The 23,026-nt window shown below is 23.5% G+C and overlaps 6 protein-coding genes across 11 annotated transcripts; 4 read left to right on the top strand and 2 right to left on the bottom strand.

The window, feature by feature from the left end:
- The first annotated feature begins 2,325 nt into the window (after positions 1-2,325).
- Positions 2,326-4,084, top strand: LOC122711951 (protein glass). Its single transcript, XM_043931162.1, has 4 exons — positions 2,326-2,532; positions 2,628-2,877; positions 2,991-3,645; positions 3,850-4,084. The coding sequence occupies exons 1-4, from the start codon at positions 2,326-2,328 to the stop codon at positions 4,082-4,084; spliced, it is 1,347 nt and encodes a 448-aa protein (XP_043787097.1).
- Positions 4,085-5,258: 1,174 nt separating this feature from the next.
- LOC122711918 (ATP synthase subunit delta, mitochondrial) lies at positions 5,259-6,393 on the top strand. Its single transcript, XM_043931102.1, has 4 exons — positions 5,259-5,380; positions 5,585-5,713; positions 5,776-5,973; positions 6,117-6,393. Exons 2-4 carry the CDS (start codon positions 5,594-5,596, stop codon positions 6,282-6,284), a joined length of 486 nt encoding a protein of 161 aa, XP_043787037.1. The 5' UTR covers positions 5,259-5,380; positions 5,585-5,593; the 3' UTR covers positions 6,285-6,393.
- Positions 6,394-6,920: 527 nt separating this feature from the next.
- Positions 6,921-11,465, bottom strand: LOC122711827 (putative uncharacterized protein DDB_G0282499). Of its 4 annotated transcripts, none has more exons than XM_043930922.1 (5): positions 10,452-10,494; positions 10,083-10,091; positions 9,572-9,917; positions 9,004-9,190; positions 6,921-8,931 (listed from the first exon to the last, which is right to left on the bottom strand). In XM_043930922.1, the coding sequence occupies exons 3-5, from the start codon at positions 9,880-9,882 to the stop codon at positions 7,384-7,386; spliced, it is 2,046 nt and encodes a 681-aa protein (XP_043786857.1). In that variant the 5' UTR covers positions 9,883-9,917; positions 10,083-10,091; positions 10,452-10,494; the 3' UTR covers positions 6,921-7,383. The 4 variants fall into 4 exon arrangements, with proteins under 4 accessions (XP_043786857.1, XP_043786856.1, XP_043786855.1 ...); XM_043930919.1 differs by lacking the exon at positions 10,083-10,091 and adding an exon at positions 11,190-11,465 and having other exon boundaries at positions 6,922-8,931; positions 9,572-9,854; positions 10,452-10,672; XM_043930921.1 differs by lacking the exon at positions 10,083-10,091 and having other exon boundaries at positions 10,452-10,576.
- Positions 11,466-13,145: 1,680 nt separating this feature from the next.
- On the top strand, positions 13,146-15,234 carry LOC122711828 (pyridoxal kinase). 2 transcript variants are annotated; one of them, XM_043930924.1, is made up of 7 exons: positions 13,146-13,384; positions 13,774-13,873; positions 13,947-14,087; positions 14,168-14,288; positions 14,393-14,535; positions 14,605-14,784; positions 14,881-15,234. In XM_043930924.1, exons 1-7 carry the CDS (start codon positions 13,298-13,300, stop codon positions 14,994-14,996), a joined length of 888 nt encoding a protein of 295 aa, XP_043786859.1. In that variant the 5' UTR covers positions 13,146-13,297; the 3' UTR covers positions 14,997-15,234. The 2 variants fall into 2 exon arrangements, with proteins under 2 accessions (XP_043786859.1, XP_043786858.1); XM_043930923.1 differs by having other exon boundaries at positions 13,152-13,384; positions 13,944-14,087; positions 14,881-15,233.
- Positions 15,235-15,326: 92 nt separating this feature from the next.
- Positions 15,327-20,200, bottom strand: LOC122711826 (DNA-directed RNA polymerase III subunit RPC2). Of its 2 annotated transcripts, none has more exons than XM_043930917.1 (16): positions 19,926-20,200; positions 19,704-19,858; positions 19,456-19,632; positions 19,095-19,386; positions 18,871-19,028; positions 18,696-18,801; positions 18,436-18,621; positions 18,210-18,323; positions 17,940-18,140; positions 17,590-17,867; positions 17,299-17,438; positions 16,632-17,224; positions 16,298-16,544; positions 16,067-16,231; positions 15,872-16,002; positions 15,327-15,800 (listed from the first exon to the last, which is right to left on the bottom strand). In XM_043930917.1, exons 1-16 carry the CDS (start codon positions 20,001-20,003, stop codon positions 15,417-15,419), a joined length of 3,405 nt encoding a protein of 1,134 aa, XP_043786852.1. In that variant the 5' UTR covers positions 20,004-20,200; the 3' UTR covers positions 15,327-15,416. The 2 variants fall into 2 exon arrangements, with proteins under 2 accessions (XP_043786852.1, XP_043786853.1); XM_043930918.1 differs by having other exon boundaries at positions 16,067-16,219.
- A 429-nt stretch (positions 20,201-20,629) lies between these two features.
- On the top strand, positions 20,630-22,628 carry LOC122711917 (isovaleryl-CoA dehydrogenase, mitochondrial). The gene is made up of 8 exons (XM_043931101.1): positions 20,630-20,772; positions 21,014-21,103; positions 21,164-21,385; positions 21,465-21,792; positions 21,875-21,968; positions 22,044-22,134; positions 22,202-22,370; positions 22,445-22,628. Exons 1-8 carry the CDS (start codon positions 20,632-20,634, stop codon positions 22,576-22,578), a joined length of 1,269 nt encoding a protein of 422 aa, XP_043787036.1. The 5' UTR covers positions 20,630-20,631; the 3' UTR covers positions 22,579-22,628.
- Positions 22,629-23,026: the final 398 nt, after the last annotated feature.

Below are 23,026 nucleotides of genomic sequence, written 5' to 3'. Positions count from 1 at the left end.
TTGGAATTTTCTACATTTTCATTGTTTTCTTTGAGTTTCTTTTGAATTTATTTAAATTTATTTAAATTTATTTAACGAAAGTTATTAACAATATTTAAAAAATTAATTTTATTTAGAAAATTAATTTTGATATAAAAATATAAAATACAAACATATTTTTGTTGCTAAATGGGAGTTAAAATTTATAAAAAATTAAATGTTTTTTATTATTATTACAAAAATTATTAACATAAAAATTTTAATCGCAAAATTTAAAATATCAATCATAATTATTATTAAATTAAATTATCACTCGATCTATATAAATTATAAAAATTAAGCTATCTAAAAAATAGATTGAGTAAAATCTTGTATATTTTATTGTTTTATATTTAAATCTCTTTTGAATTTGTTTAAATTTATTTAATGTAAATAATTATTCATTAATAATAATTAATAATATTAGAAAATTAATTGATTTTGATTAATTTAAAAATATATAATAATTACTATCAAATAGGAAATATACAAGTAAAAATTTGTTAAAAATTAAATTTTTAATTAATATTAATATTAATAAAAATTAACGTAAAATTTTCAATCATAAATTTAAACTTTAAAATATTAATCATGATAATTATTAAATAATAATTGTTCGTTATTTATATATTATAAGTAATTATTTTTTTTATAAAAAAATAACTTAAATAAATAAAAAAGACTACAATATGTTAATAATATAAAATTATTAAGATTATATATTATTTATGTATTCTATTTATATATTTCTTTTTCTTAATGTTAAAAAATTTATTCAAATTTTATAAAATTTACATAAATAATTATAACATAATTATAATAATAATTATTATTTATTTTCAGTCGTTTTTTCGAAAATTAATATATTAAATATTTTAAATTTCAGTTTAATATAATTCTCGTATTTTATTACAATCTCTTTCATATCTAAGAAACATTTTTCAAGTAAAAAAAATAAATGTTTAATTAAGTAATCTTGTCTCCATTTAAAAAAATATATATATAAATATATATATATTTTCATTTAAAAGTTTTTATACGGATAATATAGAATTCTTATTCTCTTGAAAAAAGAATTTGTATTTAGAGGAATATATTGATTATAAAATTTACTAAATATTATTTTTTATTTTTTATTAATATATTTATTATTATTAATATATTATATTATATTATTATATTAATTAATTGCAAAAATTTTAAATAATCATTTTACGCATAAAATAATATTTTTTGAAAGATATTTAAATATATATATATCTAAAAAAAAATGAAAAAAGAATTACATTTATCCAATTCTATATTATCCTCATATAGAATACTATATTATAAATGTATAAAGGAAATTATACACTAAGAATTAAAAAAAAAACTTTTTAATTTCAAACTGTTAAACTCATGTTATTTTTTTTTTTCTATTAAAAATATAAAAATAAAAATATATGTTACAAACATATTCCATTGTAAAATCATTCTACTATTAATTTTATTCCAATTTATCTCATCTTTTCCCTTTACTATCAACAATATTGTATTAAAAATTTAAAAATACGTATGACAACTTAACTTATCGAGCAAATATTAAATAAATATTGTTAAAAATTAACAAATAATTTTAAGTTTCATAATTTTAGGTTTTTCAAATTTTGTGCGTAAATGATTTTTCCTCGCAAAATCAAAAATCCTTGAAAAAGTCGTCCCTTCCAAAAATTCTTCTGACTGATCATAGTTAACCTTAACCACACCCCTAATGATTGGTAACGCATCATGATTCGCGAACAGCGAGCAAGGGGGCCGATTTACCCTTGTCTCTTTGAATACAATTACGCATACACTGGCTAGAAAGAGTGGAGTGTATCAGTGGAGGGGAGTATCCCACTAACCCCCTGGTCAATTTGGGGCACGAGTCTCCCGAATATATTTAAGCCACATGCGGAATACAGATTCAATTTAGTTGACACTTTGACATCGCGTTCTCCTCATCCAAAGTTACCTTACGTACCAATTATTTCATTATCGATATATCTTTCGCAATCTTCCTCTCGCAAGTAAATCGCATATTGTCGATATCGACATCGATTCATTTTCTGAAAGTGAAGTAAAACAGTTCCTTGGGCGTTCTTAAATTTTTTCGAACAAAGATATAAATATAAATACAAATAACAAAAAGAAATTGTTATTTGTAAAAAAAATTGAAAAATTGGTGGTGTATTGAAAAAGAAAAGGAAAGACAGAAGTGCAGAATAAATTTGCACGCCGTTTTTTACGTTTAAAAGAAATAGTTAAACTTTAAAAATTAAAATAAAAATGGAATCGACCAGTGCTATTATGTATCCTATTATCAGCGAAAACGCTTTAATGATGAATATTGAGGCATTCGAGAAGACATCCTTGTCCCAAGCATGCTTGGACAGACCCATAGTTAGAGCTGCTGGATTCCTTAAAAGGGAATCATCAACGGAGATCGTCGATTTAAACAAATTAGCCCAGAAGAGTACATCTGTAATTCAATACGTAAGTATAAAAAAAAAAAAAAAAGAAAATATATATAATTTTTAATCTATCTACCTAAGTTATTAAATTAAAAAAAATTTCATTGATCGTTGAAGGTTGAAGTTATCGATACCGAGGGCCGTTTGTATTGCGTAGATGGTCTCGTGAGCACTTCTTGCTGGTTAAAAATCGTTAAATTCGCAAACGATTGTCAAAGTTGCAATGTTCTTCTAATGATGAGTGACAATGGTGTAGTGTTGAAAACGATAAGAAATGTAACTCCTGGCGAACCTTTGCTTATGTGGTTTACAGAAAATATTTTAGCGATGCTCAACATCCCTTTCTTAACCCCCTCCAACATCCAAGGTAAACATTTAAATAATAAAAACACAATACAATTGCTTGCTTCGGAAAATTCATCAAATTCACAATTCTCGTACAAGCTTTAATTAAATAAAACACTGTGTATGTGATTTCAGGCCAAAATCGCTACATCTGTCACATATGCAACAAGCTGTTCGAATATCCCAATCCTTTGAAAATTCATCTAGCCCTAAAGTGCAATCGACTGGACACTAATCATCTATGGTCTGTTCTGACGAAAGAGTATACCTTATCGCCGAGACCAAGCTTGGCTCTCAGCTTGTTTCCTCAGTCGACTTTCAGATTCAAACTAACAAGATCGCCAGAACCCTCGTCCACCAGAATATCGCCAATCTTAGTAGAGACTATGGATAGCAATGTTATTCCTCCTAATAACAATTCATCAGAATCATCACAACAACCTTCTCCATCATCCTCGAACCCGTTTTCCCCAAGTTCCATGCAAATTTCTCCGAACTCGTCGATTCGAGTCTCTCCCACAGGCAAAGATGTACTGCCCTATCGTCAATCTGCGTTCAAACCATACACAAATCAAAACAACATGTTCGCAAATGTGTGCCCCTTAACGAGAGCCGATAATGTTTTAACGTCGTACAATGTTCAAACGAGCTCCGCATCGATCAGTGCTGATGTTCACGCAGCGCAAATGGAAACGATAGTTAGCAATCTTGGGAAATCAAAGCAAGGGCATCTTTGTATTTATTGTGGAAAAGTTTACTCGAGAAAATATGGCCTAAAAATCCACATTAGGTAAGTGTTTTTAAACTTTTTATCTTATTTATTTAATCAATTTGAAATTATACGTTGATTAATAACAAAATGCTCTGCTCTTTTTGTCGAACGAATATTTTAATTTCGTTCTCTTTCGTAAATATTTTTCGAAAAATTTATTTGTAAAAAGTTCACCAAAAAAAAAAAAAATGATAATAAATTTTGTATCTTTTTCGTTTACAGAACTCATACCGGTTATAAACCATTAAAGTGCAAATATTGTTTGCGACCTTTTGGAGATCCTAGCAATTTGAATAAACATGTTCGATTGCATGCAGACGGTGAGACACCTTATAGATGTGACTTATGCGGAAAAGTTTTAGTTAGGCGAAGAGATCTTGAGAGACATCTAAAATCGAGACATCAAGAAAATCAGGAGCAGACTTCGGATACCTCGTCCGATGGAGTTGACGTTTAACAGACACGTCAAATACTATATTGTAAGACAGTAACTATTACTTCGCTTAGTTTACATCGGTGAACAAAACTGTCTTCGATATTAAAAACAATTAGTTCATATTAGTAAACAAAGTCATCTGTGAAGTTGAATCTTGTAAATCTTGTAAATTTTCATTGGGACATGTTTATATAATAAGCGCTTTTGTGATCAAAATGTCAATTATTTTTATAAAATGTTTGAAATATGATTGTAAATATTTAATTAGAATAAGAAAAATTAGCGAGAAAAGATATTAATATTTAAAAATATTTGAACAAACATCGTTAAATGTTTTGTTTAATAGAAAAATTTTCGTTCACTCTTTAGAGAATTTATAAATATAAATTCTTTATGATATATGTACAAATATACATATATATATATATATATTACAAAAGAAAGAACGAAAATGTTGCATATTATTAGTTAGCTTTATTAGTTATAAATTTTGTAATCATTTTTTATAATGGATGAAAATTATTATACATTACATGAAAATTCTAGTAAAAATGCACATTTTTTAATATTAAAACATTATTAAACATTAAACATATTTTTAATATTAAAACTATTGTTAATTTAATATGTAATTAAAATATTAAAATAAAATTGTTATTTTATATTTGTTGATAATATTTATTGAATATCTATTATATATCTTCTAATATTATAATTTTATTCAAAAATAAATTTTTAATTTGGTTTTATTTTATTTCAATAATTAATAAATTAAATAATTAAATTAAAATAATTACTTATATATAAATAAATTTTATAAATCAAATTGATATATTATATAATATAGATCAATATATGTATATTTAAAAATATTCAAATATTTATCTGATCACATAATGAAAAATTATAATTTTTTATGCATAAATTACAAAATTATGAAACGAGAAATGTAAGTAATATACAAATAAGTTATATAAATTTTATTTAAATATGTAAGTTTTGTTATTTTTTTTTTAAATTTAATTTCATCCTTAGATTACAAATAGAAGTTCTTAAACTTTTTTATATAAATCAATTTGATTAAATTTTGAAAAATTTCGAATTCGAATAAATCTTATTTAAATAAAATCGATTTAAAACAAGAGGGCATTACTGAAATATTTCTATAGTAACGCCATCGTTTGAGCATAATAGTAAACTTTGTCGTTTGTACTGTACTATACATTTGATTTGGTCTGGCTGCTTGCAATAAGTGATCAACTTCTACTTATATCTGTAATAATTGCTATAACATAAAGTATTGTGAATATACTGACGGTGAGTTTATTGAACGTATAGTTAATAATAAAACTAAAATATGCTTAACTATTTGTTCATATACCTTGTCTCTTTAACGCGTTCAGATTTAAAAGATGGGCGACACATGTAGATCGAATTATGATGTAACCAGCTTATAGTAATCATTTATTGTAATATAAAAAATCAAAACTTGTATATAATTTTACAAATAACTTTTTACAGCATATTAAGATGGCTACAATTGCACGTAATCTTCGCCCTTATTTAAAATACATTCGTAATCAAAGAAGAACTTATGCTGATAAACCTATTAGCGATGAAATGAAATTTACTTTTGCTGGAGCTAATCAGGTAATAAATATATTGTTTATACATATTATTGAATATTATAAATTCATAATTAATTATTATAGGTGTTTTATGATCAATCTGTAATTAAACAAGTAGATGTACCATCATTTTCTGGATCTTTTGGTATTTTACCAAAACATGTTCCTACTTTAGCTGTATTAAAACCTGGTGTAGTCACAGTATATGAAGAAGATGGATCAGTCAAAAAAATTTTTGTTTCTTCGGGTACAGTTACTATAAATGAAAACAATAGTGTACAGGTATATATTTAGTACAATTCTATTATAACAATAACAATGTATAACAATAACAACAATAACAATGTAAATTATTGTTGTTAAAACAAATTATTAAATAGTTTCTTATTTTTTATTAAAATATTGTAAGAAAAAATATTCAATAGATTTTAGCAGAAGAAGCTCATCCTGTAGAAAATCTTGATAGTTCAGCAATTAGAGAACTTCTTAGTAAAGCTCAACAAGAACTTTCATCTGCAACAACTGAGCAAGATAAAGCTGCAGCAACAATTGCAATTGAAGTTTCAGAAGCTCTAGTGCAAGCTGTACAATAAACATTAATCAAACATTAAGTATGTGTTAAAATATTATTCTTATGTAATTATTAAATTTTTTAGGATATATATCATGTCATATGTAAAAAATATAGTAATATTAAAACAATTACTAAATTATTACATACATTATACATGTATGTATATATGTAACTAACCTCATCACACAAAATAATATGTAATGAAAAAAAATAACAATATATAACTTTTAATATAATTTATTAATTATTAACAAAATTTTTTCAATTAAAGCAATTTTTTTATATAAAATATAATTAGATATATTTTTATGTTAACAAATATCTTTAACAACTTTGAAAGTAAAAATTTGAAAACTGTTAATTTAATTTTTAAATAATTCAAAATTCATATCTGTCTAATATAAAATAATATACTTTGGTTTTAAATATTATAATATATTTACAAATATTTTTCACACTTTTTAAAATTCAAAACAATTACTAAACAATAAATATTTTATTTTTTTTAACTATTAATATTTTTAGTACATCATACACGTGCACAATCACAAATAATTAATAAATTTTTTCTAATTTTCATATAAATTCATAAACATTGTTGAATTACAATGTAATATAAATTCAAATATCTTACAACTATTATTATGTATAAGAATATTATATACATAGTATTTGTACATTAAAAATGTCATACTCATATATTTAATATATGAATATCAAATTTGGCATTAGTTATCTTAAAATGATATCTTGCTAATATGATACAATAATACAATCCTTTTTTTTTTTTTTCTATAAATAATTCAACAGTGATGTACATTTAAAAATTTTATAAGTAAAAAATCTACAAATATATAATATTCACACACATGAAAATATATAACATTTAAAAATCATATCTATATAACAAAGTCTTGAAATATAGTACAGGTATGTACAGTCCTATACTCTCAATTGTCCTAGACAAAATTTTAAAAAATTGACATTTATAAGAAAATGTGCATTTTAAAGCTAAGCAAACCATTTTATACATTATGATAAATAACAAATTCTTATTCAATATTTATATAAAAATTTGTTTCTTTTAACATGACTAGTTACACAATAAAGTATTTGTTTCATTGGTTTTTTGTTAATTGACACTTCATTAATGGAGGTAACAATTCTTCTCTACAACATGTTACACTGTTAGTACTTTTACAACAATTACGACTAAATACTTTTTGCAATTGTTGTAATGTTTTTAAACAAATCACAACACAACAAGACCCACAACCACCGGGCTCATTGTCACAAGAACATTCTTTTTGTAAACAAGACACGAAATCGTCTACTATTTTTGATGACACATGCTTTTTATTATTTTCAGGAATTGTATTATTTGAGCAATTTTGACAATTTTGCTGATGATCACATTTACAATCAATGCATTTGCATATATCTGCTTCAGCTGTAATTTCTTGCAGAATGTTTCTATTCTTTTTTACTTTTATACTATCTTCGTTTTGTTTTTCATTATTGCTTTCTTGATAACGTCTAATTTCGATACACGTATTAATATTTTCTACATCTACTAAATTTATATTATCTACTTGTTGTAATGGCTGCAATTGATTTTCAATCTGTAATGGATATGGTTCTGGTTCAACTAAATCAACTAGCGAGTGAACAGCTGTTGGAAATGCATTTAATTCTGACCAAGACTGTCTTCTCAATGCAGATGGAGTTGCCATTGCCATAACATCTATCCAAGGAGAAGGTATTTCTTCTTCAGATGCTATAGCTAATTCAATAGCTTCCGATTGCGTAGTTGTAATAATGTTAGAATTCAATACATGTTCAACTTCATTAAGAGATCCAGTTTGTAAACTGTCATTAATAAATGGTAAATTTTCTATCTCACTATCAAAAAGTTGAATCTCATTAGAGGAACTAACTATATTTGATACATGACTAGTAACAGAATTTGTATCATACAAAGTGGCGTTATTATTTTCAACAATCGTGTTTACATTTGCTCCATTATCGTAAGCTTCCTTGACAATAGTATTATTGTTGTTATATTGTTGTACATTATTTGTGAAATCAGGTTCTTCTGAAATATGAGCAATAGTGTTCTGTAAACCATTTTGTATAATTTTTTGTTCTAAATTTATTGAATTAGATTTATTTTTATTATTTTTGCTATCTTGAACTTCTGTCGAAGAATTAGAAATATATTGTTGATTTTGATCTCGTAAATTCGAATCATTTACTTCATTAAATATTTTAAATTTATCATAACTTTCATTATTATTAAAATTATCAATTGTGTGTTTGGTAAAATTATTTAAAATAATATTTTCTGATGTAAGAAGAGTGACATCTGCAGGTTTATTTAAATTTTCAGTATTTTTATTAGTAATGTTGTAATCAAGTTCTTTATTTATTCTGTTTTGACTTAAAATATCCATTATTTCATTTGTAGAAGTTGATTCATCATTTGGATTTTCTATAGATAAATAAGTAATACTTTCCTTAGTTTGTGTATTGCTAGAAGATAATGGTATAATGGCATAACATGGCACATTTGTATTTCTTGACGTTATTTTATCAACGTCGATTTCTGTTTTCAATATCTCACTATTTCTTTGGTTTCTGTAGTCATCTTGGTTGCCTTTATGTTTCTGTAAAATATATTACATATAAAATAATACAAACATTTAAAAAATATAATAAATCCAAAATTTTTTATATACCATTTCATCATTATTACTTGTTCTCTTATGAGTTTTCAAATGACTCTTTAAACTATGAGGTGTAGTAAAAGATCGTTTGCAATTTCCAATAGTACATACATAAGGTCGTTCTCCGGTATGAGTTCTCTTATGTGTTTTCAAATGATGCGACGCTGTAAAGGCTTTACCACATCCTTTTTCTCGACATCTAAAAAAGCAATATTTTTTTATATCTATTATATGTATTATACATATGTATTATACATAATTCATAAGTCATTGCATAATTTTGATTTGATAACATAAAAAGAAATGTAAAAATTGGATAGTATATTTTAAAATATATTTAAAGTATTAGTTTCAATGTTAATATTATACATCAAGAATTCAATAGTGGTTATTTATTTTTTATTGTTAAATTTATGTATATACATATATTCTTTATACTTATGTATATTTTCTATTTGTTTAAAATATACATATATTATTATTACATATGTTTTAAAAATAAGGAAAATAAAATACCAAAGCATAATTAAGCACAAAGCTGTGAATAAAAATCAATTAAAAAAATATCAAAAAAACATACTTGTAAGGTCTTTCTTGAGTATGAGTACGAATATGTTTCTTGAGATCACTTAAAGTAGTGAAAAATTTAACACATCCAGTCTCTTCACAATTAAAGGTGTTACCACTGTGTAGTCTTTGGTGAGCTCTCAGTCTGTAAAGAGTATTGAATGCTTTTTCACAGCCTTTGTGATTGCATTCAAATGGTTTCACTTTTGTATGTACTCTAATATGAATCTTAAGGCTGTACGATGTAAGAAATGCCTTGCCACAACTTGGTTCTGCACATTTAAATCGATACTCGCCTGAAAGTTTTGAGAATTCCCTCCACATAAAAAGTTTGCTGGACTACCTATTGCTTGCAGTATCTGAAAGCCATGCAGGTCGAAGCGTTCCCTTTATACCAGCATTGATAATTTTATAACAAATAAAAGTGTACATAAAAAATTTATAAGGCATCAACAGATTTTATATGTTCTTATGTATTAATAACAAGAAATATAACACCAATTAATAATTTTTCTTAAGCTTACCTTATTTTCCTTAGCAAGCACAAAAAGAGAAAAAGAAATTAATATGATACATTATAATGTAACATGCAAAGCACATAATATCTTTACTTCATCATACAAATAAAATATAATAATTTTTAAAATTTATAAGACATTAATATTAATATTTTTTAAATTATTATAAATAATTATAAGAACAAAATTGTTAGTATGCTATTAATTTTTAATTATAATTAAATAAAAAGCACTTTACATATTAGTAACATAAAAGCATTCAATATTTTTTATTAATATAAAATTAATAAAATTAACATTCTATGATAGATAGAATTTATGAAAAATTTATATTTGCTCTTTTTAAATTAAGATATATATAAAATCTTTTTTTACCTTTATGTGTTTTCATGTGAGTACGTAGATTTCCAACTGTACTATAAGTTCTATTACAACCTTCATATTCACAAATATATCGACCAATATGTTTTTGATTTATATCCAAAACAGTACTTTCAATTATATTATTTGCATATGCAGATTTGTTTGAAATATCATCTTGATCAGAATGAATTCGCATATAAATTTCATGAGGACTAATTGAATGATGTATTGACCTATAATAATATATGATATATGTATATATATCATATAAATAATAATATATATATATGAATATATATTATGTATATTATTATATTTATTGTAAAACATTAAGATAAACAAAATTATTGAAATGTTTTATTATGTTATATTAATATAATTATTAAATATAAAAACATAATAAAAAAATATCCTGAATTAAAATTAAAAAAAAAAGATCACATATATCAAATGTAGAATTAAATTTAAATTAAATGATATATTTGATTAAAATGATATCATTATAATAAATAAGATATTAACATTTGATAATCGTATATATGTGAAAAATTTAATATTGAAAATTAAAAGTCTAACTTCAAAATGTTATATCCTTATAAGGATGTCACATAATTTTTTGTTATTACAAATAAACAGGTTATGAATAATTTATATTTTATTTATTGATTTCTCATTTTTCATATATATTTAAATCATAAGAAATTTATATCATGTCTAATAAAAGAAAATAAAAAATTTATGTGATCTTACTCCGTGGAATTATCATTAGATAGTTTTTCGTCGATAGGAGCATCGTCATCAGAATATTTTTCATAATCAAATACAGTATTTTGTTCATACACTTTTCCAAAATTGGTTATGTCTAAACTATCATCTAAACAATCTTGAAGATCATGCGTCACAAGGATATCAAAATTTTCTTCAATATCATCGGCATTCCCGATTTCTTGAAATTTTTCACCTTTCCACGTCGCCATACTTTTTTAAGCTGTACAAACAAATCATGAAATAAGATTAAAATAGATGCGTCACTAGAAATGCTATACTAATTTTTCGATGCTATTTAATCGGTATATCACAGACAAGATATAGAATAGATCTAACATTCAATATATTTTTTTGTTTTCATGCCTCTCTCAGGACTCTTATCATTTTAGTATCATTTTCAACATTACCGATTCAGCTGAGAAGAAGATTACAACGTTAATAATGGTTGGAACTAAAACTAAATGTCGATATTATAAATAAAAAATAGATCATTAATTGGATATTTTAAAGATGATTTAAAAATTAAAAAAATAAATTCGATAAATAGATATTTAATTTTGAATAATTAACTTAATTTTGAATAAAATGTTTTAAAATTCATTTTTGTTTTTTTTGTTGATTTGTTATTAGTATAGCAGAATATATAAGGAGATATTCGAAGTTACAGATAAGGAAAGCAATATTGTGCGAAAAGGATAAAAAATTTAAAAATGTCACATGGAAAATTAATTAATAAAAACATTATTTATGTTTTCTAATCAAAATTTTTACATTTTTAAATTTAAATTTTTTTAACTTATATTTTCAAACTAAAGCTTCAGGTAAATTTCTCATATTAATTTTAATATAAGATTTTTTTTAATTAATTGTTTATTAATGATTAAATCATCATCAATGATATATTTTTTTATTCATTTTTCATTATTATAGAATTTATTTCTAAATATAATAAAATTTATTATATGCATTTAAAATATTAATTCTTTCTTTATCTTTTTTACGCATAAATTTTATTTTGTAATTTTGTGATTCAAATGAAAAAAAAACTGATTAAATATTTTTGCATTATAGAACTTTGCGACATATACCATAATAATCATTAATAAGTAATTAATGGAAAAGAATTTTATATTATAAAATTTTTATAAAAAACTTGCCTGAAGTTTTAGCTTCAAAATATAAATTCAAAAGCTATTCAAAAATTCTGAAATTTTGAATAGAAAACGAGTAATTGATAAATTTTTTATACGACATCTTGGCAGGATATGCTCTCTATTTTTTTCGCACAATGTTGCTTTTCTTATATGTAATTTTAAATACTTCCTTGCACATTCTGGTATATTAATAATATATGTTAATAATATATAAGCTTCAAATATCCAAATATGATGTTAATTTCAAAAACTTTTTCATCTCATGTTTCGGCAAATTCCTATTTTTTTTCTACTTGCTCTATAAAGTTAATGTACACAAAAGAAGGCTTCCATATCTAATTAATTTGATTATTTTCTATTCTGTATCTCATCTATGATTATAATAAATTATTTTTTCTTTTATTTTTTCCTATTATCGATTTATTCTGAAGAAATGATTTTATTTTTTATATATTTTATTTTTTATAATTAAATATATATAATATAATAATTTTCACTTAATTTCAATTCCAATATTATTAATAATAATCTTATTTCAATAAATTAATAATATTGAAATTGAAATTGAAAATATCTGTAGAATTGTAAAGTTTTCAAGTCGTATTATAAAGAAATAAATACATTGAATATTATATTAGTGATTTATATTAAAATTTTCAAATATTGAAAAAAAATTTTTTAAGAAAAAAAATTTTGTAATAATAAAACAATAAAAGATAATAAAATGTATTTCATGTGTTTGAAACAATCTATACAATAAAGTATGTAATAATAACATTAAAGAAATTGCGTCATAAAAGATATGAATGAAAATTATACACATTTGAAACAATCTATATAATAAGGTGTGTACTAGAAAAATTCCGTCGTTAAATTTTATACGACAATATTTTCGTTATTTTGTGAATTAAATATTTTTAATATCAGCTGATCAATATGTCAGAAACACCACGGATTCTTTCGATACAAAGTCATGTAGTGTCTGGTTACGTTGGTAATAAAAGTGCAATATTTCCTTTGCAGGTGAACAATATGTTCATTATAAAATTCATCATTTGTTATCATCTTATTAGTTATAAATTCTATCAAATTTTGATTGATAGATAATTTTGGTTAGTTTAGATAGATAGTTTTAATTATGTTATATTATTATTTAATAATTTTACATATTAAAAGTAATATAATATAAATTAAATTATGCTGCTTTGTTAATACAATACAATAATACAATAAATATGATTATCATTTTTAAAAGATTTCAATGCAAAAATTTAAAATGAAATTTTTTAAAAGATTATTTTAGGAATAGATTAGATTATTTTAGAAAAATAAAATAGCTTCCATTATCATGTCATTTATAATATAATTTTTTCTATAATTAACAATATTAAAATAATAATTTCTTTCTTTAGTTGTTGGGCTTTGAGGCAGATGCAATTAATTCTGTTCAACTTTCTAATCATACTGGATACAATATTTTTCGAGGTCAAGTATTGAATGATAAAGATTTAGGTAAGATAAAGAAAGTATTCTAAACACTATAAATAAAATCAATGTAAATTATTGATAATTATATTTTTAGAAGATTTAATAGATGGATTAGCAAAAAATAATTTAATTAATTATACACATTTACTTACTGGATATGTTGGTTCTGCATCATTCTTAAGAAAAATAGCAGAAGTTGTTCGTATGTTAAAACATAAAAATCCTAATCTTATATATGGTAAATAATTTTATTGAGAATATAATTAAAATTTACATTAAAAATATAATTTTATATTAATCTTTATATTTATATACAAGTGTGTGATCCTGTTATGGGTGATAATGGAAAATTATATGTTCCTGAAACATTGGAAGAAATTTATAGAAAAGAAATAATATCATTAGCAGATATTGTAGTACCAAATCAATTTGAATTAGAGTAAGTTTAATATTTATATGTCAATATTTATATATTTTACATTATATATATATAAATATATATATATATAAATTAAATTTATAATATCATATTAATTATTTTAGATTATTAAGTAATATAAAGATCAATACAATGTCTGATTTAGAAAATGCTATAAAAAAAGTACATAAAATGGGTCCTCAAACAGTAGCAGTTTCATCAACAGAACTTGATAATAAATTAACAACAATAATTAGCACAAACAAAGGTAATGAAATAATTGATATTTAAAATAAATAAAGACCTAGAAAATATATAAAATTCATTTTAATTTCAGATAATAAATTAATAAAAATTGATATTCCAAAAATACCAAGTACATTCACAGGTTCTGGAGATCTTTTTGCTGCTCTATTTTTAGCTCATACATATTTACAAGATGATATGAAAATTGCTATTGAAAAAACTGTAAATAGTTTATATAACATCTTACTCAAAACTTATGAATATTCTCAAGGTATTTATTCATACTACTTATCTCTCTCTATATATAGATAAAGATATATATTTATGTATAGAAGTTAATAATAATTTTTGAAATTTTTATTATTAGCATGTCAAGATAAAGAATATGAGCCTGCAAGAAGAATTGAATTACGTTTAATACAAAACAAGAATTGCATTGAAAATCCAGAAATTAATTTTTTTGCTGAACCACTTATATTATAAAAAAATTAATAATAATATATGTGCATATTGCTGAAAATCAATAATATTTAATTTAATAATGTTACATTAATATGTAACATGTATGTAATATGTTACATTAATATGTTATATTATGCTATGCATTAGTTAAAAATATGAAATAATTAATTAATTGATTTTGTTTATTATAAATTACAATATATACATATAATAATATATACAATAATTGATAAATAATTTTATCAATTATAAAAATGTTTTACTGTCTTCCAATACAAAAAAGTTAATACATATATTTTTATAAATAATAAAATTATATATATTATCAAATAAAGAGATTTTAGACTTTTACTAATATTTTTAAAAAATTAATAAATACCATATATATAATACTATATAATATATTTACAATGAATCTTAATAATTCTAAATTATTTCAAATTAGTCACAATAATTTTTTAATGTTAAACGAGGTACTATGTTCATAGATTGAAGTTCTTGAAAAAGTAATTTGCAAGCATAAGGCATAGAAATTGTAGAAACACAAGAGCTAGAACGGCAACTATGGCACCAACCACTATATGCCATCAAACCACATTTGTTGCATACATCGATATCAAATGCATCACTAGATATCATGAGTCTTTCTATCAACATCATACTAGCACCATATCCAATTAAGCAATCTCGTTCCATTTCACCTAATCTTAAACCACCTTCCTTGGCTCGACCTCCCGTTGGTTGACGCGTTAATACAGCTCTCGGTCCTCGAGCACGAGCATGCATTTTATCTTGTACCATATGTTTCAATTTTTGATAATATACCTATATTTTGAATTATACTCTTATAATAATATTTAATATTAGATTTTTAAGATTAAAAATTATTAACTTACTGGTCCAGAATAGATATATGCTTGTAAAGGTTCTCCTGTAATACCAGAATAAAAGAAATCCTTGCCCAAGTAATTAAAACCATGTTTTACTAATTCTGTACAAACATCTTCAACTTTTGAACCTCCAAATGCTAAATAAAAATAAATATTATAAATTTTAAGAATTATTAAAACAATAATTTATTATAGATATACCTGTGCCATAATGAAATTCTCCTTTTATAACACCTGCTTTTCCAGCAAGCAGTTCGATCAATTTTCCAACTGTCATACGTGAAGGAAATCCATGTGGATTCATAATCATATCAGGACATATACCATAATCATTAAATGGCATATCCTCTTGTTCTACAATTAATCCTAATAATAAAAATATAAATAATAAATTCTGCAAAATTAAATGACAAAATATATGAAAATACATACCAACTACACCTTTCTGACCATGTCGACTACTAAATTTATCACCTATTTCAGGTCTCCGAGTTTGTCTTAATAATAATTTAATCAAAAATGCATCTTCTGCATTACTAGAAATCATAACTTTTTCAATATAAGCAGGAACTGGACCTTTAAAAACAACTGGAACATCTTTATATTCCGTTTGTGTTTGAACATTACCAGAATTTACTGGACCAATGTTTGCAGCTGGTGATGATTTATTTACCATTACCTATAAGAGAAAATTAAATACGATTTAATTATTTTATTATTTATTTACATAATTGGTCCTAGATTGTTTATCCTAGTATTTAAAAACCTTTCGATTTTCCACCATTTCTCCAGGAGCAGCAATTCCATCACTATCGATTATTTCATGTTTCCAAACAGATTTCTTTGTATTAGCATCAATCAATGGGCCCATTATTCGATCATAAGTTTGATTCGCATATCTTTTTAACGTACATTTTGCATTTCTATATACCAAACATCTTCCAAATCCCCTATCAATTGAAGCTTTGTTTAAAATAAGAGCATCTTCAATATCGTAACCACTATAAGACATAACGGCTATTGTTGCATTTTGTCCAGCAGGTAATTTATCAAAATTTATTAGTTCTATTGTTCGGGATTTCACCATAGGTGTTTGAGGATAAACTAAATTATACATTAATGTATCGATACGATTACGTTGATTATAACCAATTGTTCCCATTGCTTGTTTTCCCATAGCACATTGATAAGTATTTCTTGGACTTTGATTATGATGCGGATATGGTACTAAACCAGCACAAACTCCAAGTAATGTAAATGGTTCAATTTCTAAATGCGTTGTTTTTTCATTAATATGTGATTCATTAAATGCAATAGAACTATCATTTTCTTCGTTAACATCCAAATATTCAATTAAACCTAATAATAATATAAAAATATTATTAAACACATATGATAAGATTTCATAATTTTATTTTTAACCATATACTAACCATCTTGTAAAAAATCTTCAAAACTTCGTATTCCTTGTTCAAGTAATTTTACATGCTCTTCTTGTACAAGAGGATCACCATTCTGTACAATAATATATGGTCTACATAATCGTCCTCCATCAGAACTAATTTGAATACATCTATAAATAAAAAATTATTATAAAATAGAAATTATTTAGAAAAACTTTAATATCATGTATAATTACTATAATATAATTATACTAATATACTATAATATAATATAATAATTATTAATATAATTTAATAATTTTTGGATAATAGGATTATTACCTATGTTGATGCTGAGTATATATAGAAACAAAACCATTTATTAAGCCTTTCCTTCGTAGTAATCTAAAAACATTTACTAATCTCTGATAATTTTTTACTATACCTAAAATATTACCATTTAAAAAAACCATGTAAACGTGTTTATTATTAATTTCTTCACCGCCAAGTATATTAACATTTTCTACTCCTAAATTAAAAGCCAATCTAATAATTGGTTCTTCATCAATTTCTGTAGTAATATGTGTCATAAGGGCTAAGTTTTTAACTAAACCACATCCCTACAAAAATTTTATGTAAGCAGTATTAAATAATATAATTTTCATTGAAATATATATATATGTAATGCTAACTTCTCCTTCAGGTGTATCACTAGGACATAACATTCCCCATTGAGATGGTTGCAAAGATCGAGGACCAGATACTTTTCTAGTTTTTTCAAATTGCGAATTAACTCGAGTCATCATTCCAAGTGCCGAAATATAAGAAAGTCTAGATAAAACTTGAGTAACGCCATGTCGTTCCATTTTAAATCGTTTAATCGTCCAATTACCCTATTGAATAAAACTTTTTTAATTCAAATATTTAAAAATTTCTGTGTGTTTTATATTTTATCTACTCACAGATGATATGGCAAAAGCTAATCCATTAGTAATTTGATCTTGTCTCATATGTTTTACAATGTCAAATTGTGCAGCTTTAATTTTTGGTATATTTTTATCAGCTATTTGTTTTAACTGTAAATATAATGTCAAAAATTATAAACTTATAATATATAATTTATATTATATACTTTATAATTATAAACTTTAATAGAATTATTTAATGTATTGTTATATATTGTATTACCTCCCAATTAAATCTTTTAAATAAGTCTTCAAACATCAAAGATAGCAAAGAACCAGCCAATTCCAATCGTTTATTACCATAATAATCTCTATCATCTACAAGTTTTCCATCGGATTGTGCTTTCATAACTTTACGAATCATTAAAGCAATATAAGTTGCTTTCATTTTAAAATTAAAATCTATGACCTGTAATAGATATTAACAATATTATTTGTAATAATTAACCAATGTTTAATAATTATTATTTTTAAATTACCTACAGGAACATGTGATAAAATATTAGTTGCTAATGCATCTTTCATTTCATCTGTAATACTAGATTTTATGACTGAATATCTTTTTTGTTTTCTTTTATTACTGAGAAATCTAAACAATTTGAAATTAATATTTATAATATTAATATTATTATTATTAATTCTTAAACTAAACTAATACCTTAATGCCTGATTTTGAGCAAATACATTTAAAACATGACATTCTTCTAAACTTGGTGCAAATTTTTTCATAAATTCTTCTTCTGTACCAATAAGTTGCATAATTTCTTGATCACTTACAATTCCCATTGCTTTAAATATTATTGTCACAGGTATATCCTAATAATACAGTCATATTTTATAAAATATAATCAAAATTTTATTTCATAATTAAAGTTTACTTACATCTTGAAAAATATTATGTCTCATATAATATCTTCCAGCTCTGCCTACTATGTTAGTTTTTGTTTTCCTTTCATGAGTAACACTATTACAAGATGCGACAATACATCCCTTACTATCTTCTTCAAGAATAATTCTATTTCTAAGCATTTGTTCTTGTATCAAAATTACTTTTTCTTGTCCATTCACTATAAAATAACCGCCAGGATCATGAGGACATTCATTCATCTTTGCTAATTCAAAATGAGATTTGCCAGTTAATACACAATTTGAACTTCTTAGCATAATAGGCATCCTAAAAAAAAAAATTCTTTTAATATTAATAATTGATAATTATTATTATTTTCAAATTTCTAATTTATACCTTCCAATCAGTAAATTATTTTTAATTATTGGTTGATGACCTCTAATATATTCAATATCAACTGTAATTGGAGCAGAATAATTTAAATCCCTTAAACGACATTCATGTGGTGTAGTAGAACGTGTTACATTAAAACCTTCTTCAACATCAGGTAAACCAACATGAACATTTAAATATCTTTAAAAAAATATGTCACATGATATATAATTGATAATATAATAATATAATATATTGATAATATTACTTACTTTACATAAAATAAAGGATCAGCATCACTAAGCACTTTTTCATTTGCTTTTACAATTTTTTTTATTTCCACATTTATAAAATAATTAAAAGAATCAATATGTTGCTTAACGAGACCTTTTCCCTTAAGAAAAGCAGGTACGAGTTTCCATTTATCCTGTAAATATGTGATTTTATTATTATTAATTATTTTATAATAAAGTTGATATAACCTTTTTTCATACCTGAATGTGTTTCACTACTTTATTAAATTTTTCTTCCGATTTAATACGATTGTGAACATTAATTTTCATTTCTCCCATTTTTATATTTATGAAAAGTATAAAATTATAATATTCAATATATTAAAAAATCTTGATAAAAAAGATAATTTTTTTACTGTATTCTTTTAACCTATATTTAATCGAACTATTTCCGTAATAGTATTGAAAATGTAACACACAATAAATTATTAAAAATTATTATTAATTACATGTGAAAAATAAATACAAGAAGACAATATTTATATATATAATATATATATTATATTAATATATAATATATAAATATGAAAATTGAATAAATTTGATGTAAACATATGATCAAAAGATAATATGAATATAGTATGTACATACTTAAGTAAGAAATATATTATAGCATATTACATTATTTATAATGAATTATTTTATAAAATCTATCATCAATTTAATTATATTAAAATTAAATAATACGAGGGATTTATATCAATATTTCAGTAGTATTAATAAAAAAGATTAAATATTAAAATAATATGTTAAAAAATTTATTTTATTTAAATAGATATAAATATGATTATTTTGATGCATAAGTAATGTTACACCACTGATTAAATGTAAGATAATTACGATTTTGTACATATACTCTTATAAGTATATATTAATTCTATATAAAATTTTGGAATAATATAAAAATATGAAATTTTTTATTAATAAATTTACGAAATCACTTTTAATAAAAATTTCAATATCGAATAAAATATTTAATATAAGATATTTTTCCCAATATTACAAAATAGATGATAATATTTTTGGATTAAATGAACAACAGAAAGAGGTTAGTAAAATTATAATAGAATTGAATAGATTATATTCTGATTGGTTTATTATAACACTGAACTTTATATTCAATACAAATATTTTAATAATATCGATTTAAATCTTAATCGATATCTTAATGAATGAAGTTCAATTTTTTTTCATTTACCTCAATCATGATATTAAATTGATATATTAATAAAGAATATATTAATTGAATATTAATAAAGAAAAAACATGTTATTTTTTTTTTTTTATAGCTACGACAATTAATATTTAATTTTGCTCAAAAAGAACTTGCTCCAAAAGCGGCTGAAATTGACAAGAAGAATAATTTTGATGAACTCCGAGTAAGTAACGGAATTTTAAAAAGAATAAAATATTATTTTGGCTACATTTATTATTTTTAGGAGTTCTGGAAGAAACTCGGCAAGTTAGGTTTATTAGGAATAACTGCAAAATCTGAATACGGTGGTACAGGTGGTACGTATTTAGATAATGTCATTGTTATAGAGGAATTGAGTAGGGCATCCGCAGCTATAGGTCTTAGTTATGGCGTACATTCAAATTTATGTGTAAATCAAATCCACAGAAATGGGACAGAAGAACAAAAGCATAAATATTTGCCAAAAGTAATATGCAAATATAAATTTGATAACTATTTTGCCGTATATATATATATAACATATAATATATTTGAATTTTATATAGTTATGTAGCGGAGAACATATCGGAGCGCTTGCGATGTCAGAATCTACATCCGGATCCGACGTAGTTTCTATGAAATTGCGAGCTGAAAAAAAGAGTGATTATTATATTTTAAACGGTCATAAATTTTGGATTACAAATGGTCCTGATGCTGATACTCTTATCGTTTACGCAAAAACGAATCCAAATGCGATTAAACAGCAACATGGTATTACGGCATTTATCGTAGAACGAGATTTCGAAGGTTTTAGTATAGCTCAAAAATTAGATAAATTAGGTATGCGAGGTTCTAACACTGGTGAACTTGTATTTCAAGATTGTAAAGTTCCAGGTAATATTGTCTTTATAAATTGAATAATAACTTTGACGTTATTCTTATGCTCTGTTCTATATACCATTATTATTAATTATAGTTAAAAATATACTTGGACAAGTAAACAAAGGTATTTATGTGTTATTTAGTGGTCTAGATTTGGAACGTGTAATGTTAGCCGCAGGTCCTTTAGGGTAAGTTTTTTAACTATATTAAGTTTTACAAATTTATTTTGATATATATTTTGATATATTTTACAATTACAATAGAATTATTCAAGCTTGTTGCGACGTTGCATTTGAATATGCACATGTGAGAAAGCAATTTGAAAAACGTATAGCAGAATTTCAAATGATACAGGTGTGTTAATTTTTTTTTTTATGTATCTAAAACTTTTAAATATTTAAAAATGATATTAATATTTTAGGAGAAAATTGCAAATATGCATACGAGTTTAAGTGCTTGTAGAAATTATTTGTATTCTGTAGCTAGATCTTGTGATGCAGGATATATAAATCGAAAAGATTGTGCCGCGGTGATACTTTACATTGCTGAATGCGCTACCAATGCTGCGTTGGACGCAATTCAAATACTAGGTAAATTATTTATCTATCTTTGACAAGAATTTATTGCTTTTAAATATTTCTTTAAATCTACATAATTTTTGTAGGTGGAAATGGCTATATAAATGATTATCCTACTGGAAGATTATTAAGGGATGCAAAATTATATGAAATTGGTGCTGGTACCAGTGAGATTCGTCGAATGGTAATTAGTAGAGCGATTAGCGAAGAATATTCATAAATAAAAATACTATTAATTTGAATCTCTTAAAAATATTATAATTTAAATAATTTGTTTAAAATATATATATAATAATATTGTATAATATATATTGTATAATATATACAATTTTTCTTTTTTAAAAATCAAAAATAAAAATATATATTAATTTTATGATATATATTATTTTATTCCTTATCATAACATTATCATTTAAAATTTTTAAAAATTTTCAGTTGATTACTATAAATATTCATGTTTATTTTTAACGGATTAGCAATACTATTGCTATTGACAAACAAATAATATATAATTAATATTGCCTATTTACACATCACTTTGATATGTATATTTTTTTTTTAGAATTGTATAAATTGAGATAAATGAGTCACTAGAACGACACTATCTTAAAACTATGATTGACTAACCTTTCGCGCTATAGGTTGCTAATTTAAGTCAAACTTACGTA

The sequence above is a fragment of the Apis laboriosa genome, unplaced genomic scaffold (assembly GCF_014066325.1).
Source record: "Apis laboriosa isolate Shangri-la unplaced genomic scaffold, ASM1406632v1 scaffold18_cov149, whole genome shotgun sequence".
Taxonomy (NCBI): Eukaryota; Metazoa; Arthropoda; class Insecta; order Hymenoptera; family Apidae; genus Apis; species Apis laboriosa.
Note: the sequence above shows the minus strand (reverse complement) of the source record. Positions and strands in the feature narration are given on the sequence as shown.

Coding starts and splice junctions, on each gene's coding strand:
- LOC122711951 (XM_043931162.1), top strand. CDS start 2,326: ATGGAATCGACCAGTGCTATTATGTATCCTATTATCAGCGAAAACGCT. Junction 2,533..2,627: donor GTACATCTGTAATTCAATAC/GTAAGTATAAAA, acceptor TGATCGTTGAAG/GTTGAAGTTATCGATACCGA. Junction 3,646..3,849: donor GGCCTAAAAATCCACATTAG/GTAAGTGTTTTT, acceptor TTTCGTTTACAG/AACTCATACCGGTTATAAAC.
- LOC122711918 (XM_043931102.1), top strand. CDS start 5,594: ATGGCTACAATTGCACGTAATCTTCGCCCTTATTTAAAATACATTCGT. Junction 5,714..5,775: donor CTTTTGCTGGAGCTAATCAG/GTAATAAATATA, acceptor TAATTATTATAG/GTGTTTTATGATCAATCTGT. Junction 5,974..6,116: donor ATGAAAACAATAGTGTACAG/GTATATATTTAG, acceptor AATATTCAATAG/ATTTTAGCAGAAGAAGCTCA.
- LOC122711827 (XM_043930919.1), bottom strand. CDS start 11,416: ATGGCGACGTGGAAAGGTGAAAAATTTCAAGAAATCGGGAATGCCGAT. Junction 10,673..11,189: donor TCTAATGATAATTCCACGGA/GTAAGATCACAT, acceptor ATATTATTATAG/GTCAATACATCATTCAATTA. Junction 9,191..9,571: donor ACTCAAGAAAGACCTTACAA/GTATGTTTTTTT, acceptor TTGCTTTTTTAG/ATGTCGAGAAAAAGGATGTG.
- LOC122711828 (XM_043930923.1), top strand. CDS start 13,298: ATGTCAGAAACACCACGGATTCTTTCGATACAAAGTCATGTAGTGTCT. Junction 13,874..13,943: donor ATTGAATGATAAAGATTTAG/GTAAGATAAAGA, acceptor TTATATTTTTAG/AAGATTTAATAGATGGATTA. Junction 14,536..14,604: donor AATAATTAGCACAAACAAAG/GTAATGAAATAA, acceptor TTTTAATTTCAG/ATAATAAATTAATAAAAATT.
- LOC122711826 (XM_043930917.1), bottom strand. CDS start 20,003: ATGGGAGAAATGAAAATTAATGTTCACAATCGTATTAAATCGGAAGAA. Junction 17,868..17,939: donor GTGATACACCTGAAGGAGAA/GTTAGCATTACA, acceptor AAATTTTTGTAG/GGATGTGGTTTAGTTAAAAA. Junction 16,232..16,297: donor TGGTCAGAAAGGTGTAGTTG/GTATGTATTTTC, acceptor TTTTATTATTAG/GATTAATTGTAGAACAAGAG.
- LOC122711917 (XM_043931101.1), top strand. CDS start 20,632: ATGAAATTTTTTATTAATAAATTTACGAAATCACTTTTAATAAAAATT. Junction 21,793..21,874: donor TCAAGATTGTAAAGTTCCAG/GTAATATTGTCT, acceptor TATTAATTATAG/TTAAAAATATACTTGGACAA. Junction 22,371..22,444: donor GGACGCAATTCAAATACTAG/GTAAATTATTTA, acceptor TAATTTTTGTAG/GTGGAAATGGCTATATAAAT.